The following is a 5092-nucleotide window of genomic DNA, read 5'->3' as shown; positions in this document are numbered from 1 at the left end:
TGCTGTGAATCTAATAGCTGTAGTTGGACTGTACATATTTTTCACAAAACACCCAATCTTTTTTTAAATCTCCCAAAGGCTTGGCAAGCCATTCTAATAGTGAAACACCCACACCTTATTTCTAACTTGAATTTGTCTAGCTTCAGCTTCCAGCCATTGGATCTTGTTATACTGTCACTTGGTAGAATAAAGAGCCCTTTAGTATCAATTGTTATAGACTGCGATCAAGCCAAACCTCAACATTTTTTTTTTAAACTAAACAGGTAGAATATGTTGATTCTCAATTCTTTAATAAGAGGGACATGAGGGAGCTGTAAGGAACAGGAAGGATTGTTCCTATAACAGCTTTAAGAAGCTCTTTAGGTTGCCCCAGAACCCCATGTAGCTAAGTAGCCTTCTTCACCCCTTGCAAGGACAGTTCCCTTTTGACCCTAGATTGGCCACCCTAGGAAACAGGTTGTCCTTTGAACTTTACCAAAGCTTGCCTTAGCTGATGTTTCTGTCATTGCATCAATACCCATGTAGACAAAGATGTTCCTGGAAGTTGGGAAGAAATTTAAATAGGTAAATACCTTCTACTTTGTGCCTAATTTTATAAAGTGCTCTTTTCACTTAGTATTCCTAAAAGGTTCATGGTACTGAAAATAAATCCTAATACGCACCTTGTATTAGAAAGGCAGAATGAAAAAAAAAGAGAGATTTCTGGGCAGTCTACATTTGAGCTTTACTGCACATTAGACTAATCTAATATATAGTAAAGCATCACTGTCTACATGTACACAGGAATTACTGTGTAGTAGATTAATTTAAAGTGCTGTTTGCTAGTACCAACAGATACAGGTACTAGAAAATGGCACTTTAAACTAATGCACCTAAGTGCATGTGTAGACGCTGACCCAGGAGCAAATTGCTCCTGGGTCAGCCCAGGTAGCAGGGGCCACAGCTGCTGCTTGGCTTAGCCCTGACCTCCAGGGGTTGGAGGACAAGTTGTCCCTGGCTCCAGGGGCAGTTCTGAGCTGCGCAAAACTGGGGACAGCTCCTCCTCACCCCCTGGAGCTTGGGGCTAATCTTCTGTGCATCCTACCAGCCTGGGGCCTGACCCCATAGCTCTTTGCCAGTCCAGGATTTCCCCCATTGCCCCCTGCCAACCTAGGGCTGGCACCTGGGGGAGCCTGGAGCTCTGCCTGGCTGATGCAGGGGGGCAGAGCAAGGCAGGAGCAGCCCTGGACAAGGCTGCTCCTGTTTGGCTCAGTTTGCTCCTGAGCCAGGCACACATGAAGGCTTTTGATCTTGGCCAGTAAGTAGCAGAAACTGCTCTTAATGTATTTCTTACATAGAATGCAAACTACAATTTCCAACTACTGGGTGTTTTTTTTTAGGGGGGTGGGGGGGAACATGCATGTTGTATGCAAGAAAATATGATCTATAATTTATCTTTTTCCCTTCATTCAATTAACCTTCATTTTATGTCTTAGGAATGTGTTATGAAAGGCGTCGTCTGCACTAGAGTCTATGAGAAAGCGTGAGGAAATTCCAGCTCTACATCAGCCCTAGAAACCCAGCTTAATTCAATAAGCAAAGCTCCACACATTATGCTCCTTTTATTTTAAATTTTCTTTTATGAGGAAAACAACTAATTTATATAGTGATATTTCAAAGCCATAGTGTAACTAATCCAAAGTATTGTGATATTTAAATAAAAGCTTCTCAACATGTGTGTCTTAGTTTTCTTGCCTACATATAGGATATTTTGGGTTTTCTATAATGGAAACTGCCCACCTGCTCTTTGGGCTAATGTAGTGCATAGCCAAAATGAGGCTATTGTCCCTTATGTACAAAACAACATAATTGTAGCTGCATAAAAATGGTACAATAGAAACCAAGGATCTAGTACAGGTCAAGAGGTTAAATTTGTTTCACCAGTAGCATCCTACCTGGTCAGAATTATTCAGATGGCTTTTCTGTTAAATAATACATAAACATATAAATCCTTCCACCGCAACACTCATAAGTTCCAAGGCACAGGTCTCCTAAACAACACAAGGTTTGATGTAATGTGAAATGAAACCCAAGAGCTCAATCAAGTGTTGAACAATCTAGACGAGAACCATCTAAACATGTAAGCGTGTGCTTACCATTAAGCACATTAGAGTGATTCCAATAATATGTAGGAGATTTCTCACATGCCTAAAGGTAAATTCAAAGTCTATCCATGCTCAGAATCCTATCAGGCTAATGTGGCTAAGGTGCACCAATTTCTAGTATCATATCCACATCCTTCCCCAACCCAAATGATCAAGAAGCTATTTATGGTGAGTGGGGACAGCCATTGCCATGAGCCTGGAGTAAGGCTTGAATTCATACTGATGGTGCTGCAACGAGATGTCTTTTAGCCATTTTGTCCCTCAGAACAAATGTATCTCTTCTATATTGAAACACCACCTCATTGTTCCCCTGCCTGCTCTTCCTAAATAAGTCCTACCCTTCAATGACAGTACTCCAGTTGTACAATCTATCCCACAAAGTCTCTGGTATCCCAGTTGCATCAAAATTCCATGACTGCACTAGGACTGTGGAAATCACTCATTAAAGTGGGTGGGAAAAGACTGAATTGTAAATGAGTACTGCTGACTAAGTCCATTGCTTCTGGTATTGGACCAATGAGATATGACTTGAAGCTCCTACATGACTTTGGTCCAGATTCAAACAGGCATGATGCTAAGCTTTAAAGTGCTAGGCACAAACTCCACACACCCATGCTAAACATTTAGGTTTTTTACACTATAACAAGGAGAGCTAGGTGTTGAAGACTGAGCTTCACAACACCTAGTGCATCTAGGGAGGAGAATGCCTAATCCAGCTAATAGGAATGGTAAAGAGAGGGAGGGTATCCAAACCCTGTGTCTTCAGCTTCCTGAATGAGTTCTGTAATTATGAGGCCATTAAGCAAGAGATCACTTTCACAGCTACCAGGCCTATGGTGATTTAAATATGGGAATGCCTAGTAGGTGATTTCTAAATGGACTTTAGTAAAACATAGGTGTCCAAACTTCTGGGCCAGTCTAGATAAGAACATAAGAACTGCCATACTTGGTCAGACCAATGGTCCATCTAGTTCAGTATCCTGTCTCCAACAGTGGCAGGGGTGGATGCTTTAGAGGGACAGCATTGAACTGGGTATATCTAGAGTGACCTATCCCCTATTCATTACTTGGCATCCAGTATCATTGGTTTAGAGAGGCTAGATACAACTCTGACTGGTGGCAGTTCTGAGCATGGGCAGTACCAATATTTTAGGAGCCTAAGATCATGTCTAGACTTCCAACACTGTGTCCAAGAGTGGCACCATCAAACTCACTTTTTTCCTCTACATATTATAATTTCACAACCAAAACCAGTGTTGTCAAGTAATGGGTTTCTCTCATTTTTGTCTGTGAATGCTACTACAGGTATTGAGGCAGCACATAAGGAGGGCTCTCTAGCCTAGTTGCTAGGATACCTACATGCCAATGAACATTTAATTATTTCTACAAAGTGGAATAATCTCAAAAAGAGGGAATTGAATGCACATTCACTACCAAGTAGCCTATAACCCACCACTTAGTCTACTCTTCTTAGAGATGGGACATGTGGGTTCAAATCCCATCAAGTCAAGGAAGACATTACACATCACTAGGGATCTGGGTTTTCTCTGTTTCAAAATCTCAAATTCTCTGATTCAAAACCCAAAATCTGTTATTACAATGGAATGCCACTTTATATACATTTATAATCTAAACATATATGACATCTATTAAATCAGTTTTGTTGTTGTTTTATTGATATATTTACAATTTTAAAGCCATTTGGAAGCCTACCAGTGACTCAATAATTAGAATAAAATACATTCTAAATGCCCATATATTTTCCAATTTCTGCTGGTGGCCCTCACTCCTGACCCCCAGCCCTGCCAGTACCCCTCACTCCCAGCCCACAGCCCCCTGCTCCTGCTGGTGCCCCTCACTTCCAACCTGCTGCCCCACACCCCCAACTCCCTGATGCGTGAGGAAGGGAGTGGGTGTATGGCGAGGGTAGGGTGTGGGCATCGGTGACACATGGGGGGTGGGAGGAGGCACAGGCAATGTGGCAGGGGATGGGAGAGGCATATGCCCCCCAGATTTCTATGCCCTCGATGGGCTGGAACTCTGCCAGCCTGCAAGGGGAAAGCCATGGTTTCCCACAGTTCTCTCCTTTAAAGGAAAAATCTATGGGTTTCTCCTTTAAAGAAGAAAATCCACATTTTTCTCCACTAAAGGAGAAAATCCATGTTTTCACACTTTTTTCTGCAGTGAAAGCAAAACCTGGATCCCTGCACATCAGTCTTTTGTATCCCGATTAAGTGCTCTTATTCCAGAGCTGTTGTGTAAAAGTGAGAGCCACCACTTAAACTGAGTGTGCACAATGAAACATATAATTTGGGGTCATCTGATGAAATGTAAGAAAGCTTTTTGGCTTTTTATTTTGGAAAGAATAACATAATATGAAATTCAGTTTAATCCAAGACAAGTGTTTTTATTTTATTTATTTATTTATTTTAATTAAAGCAACTGAGCACAAAAAATTAAGTATTCACATAGCCCTGTTCATTTTTCATCTATTTATTAGTGTTTCCTGATTTCTGTGCTGCCATGTTTATCCCCAGCTGCCCCTCAGCCTCACATTACTAGTTGTACTTTTTCCAGAGGTATGGGGCAAGGTTAATTGCTGCTTTCGGGTTTTTCAGCTTCTGACTAAAGGCTGTTAACTCTGTTATGAACTTAGAATTTGGCACATTCACCATACACAGAGGTCATTTAAAAAATGTCATGGGAGCTAGAGTTTTTCCAGAACAGGAAAAGTGCAACTGAGCTGATAGTATTGAAGGCAAAAAAACAGCTGAAGCAAGTGGCACATCAAAACCACACATAGAAAAAGTTTTTCTATAACAATAATCTCCTCAAAATAATTCTGGGAGAAACTGGACAAAAACTGGGGGGTTCTAAAGCCTTAAAAGTCTTTCTGAAAACATTTTCCAAAGGAAGTTAGGTTTTGCCTTCTATTTGCTTTCTGAATG

General features: G+C 41.2%; 1 protein-coding gene across 1 annotated transcript in view; it reads left to right on the top strand.

Moving 5' to 3' along the window:
• The window catches only part of LOC102378608 (myelin P2 protein), a 5449-nt gene extending 3745 nt beyond the window's left edge, over positions 1-1704 (top strand). The window contains exon 4 of the mRNA XM_006021747.3: positions 1476-1704. Coding sequence (XP_006021809.1) covers positions 1476-1526 — 51 coding nt within the window. The 3' untranslated portion in view covers positions 1527-1704. The remainder of the gene's footprint in view (positions 1-1475) is intronic.
• The last annotated feature ends 3388 nt before the right edge of the window (positions 1705-5092 follow it).

The sequence above is a fragment of the Alligator sinensis genome, unplaced genomic scaffold (genome assembly GCF_000455745.1).
Source record: "Alligator sinensis unplaced genomic scaffold, ASM45574v1 scaffold340_1, whole genome shotgun sequence".
Lineage (NCBI taxonomy): Eukaryota > Metazoa > Chordata > Crocodylia > Alligatoridae > Alligator > Alligator sinensis.
The sequence above is the reverse complement of the archived record's forward strand: the minus strand, read 5'-3'. Positions and strand labels throughout refer to the sequence as shown.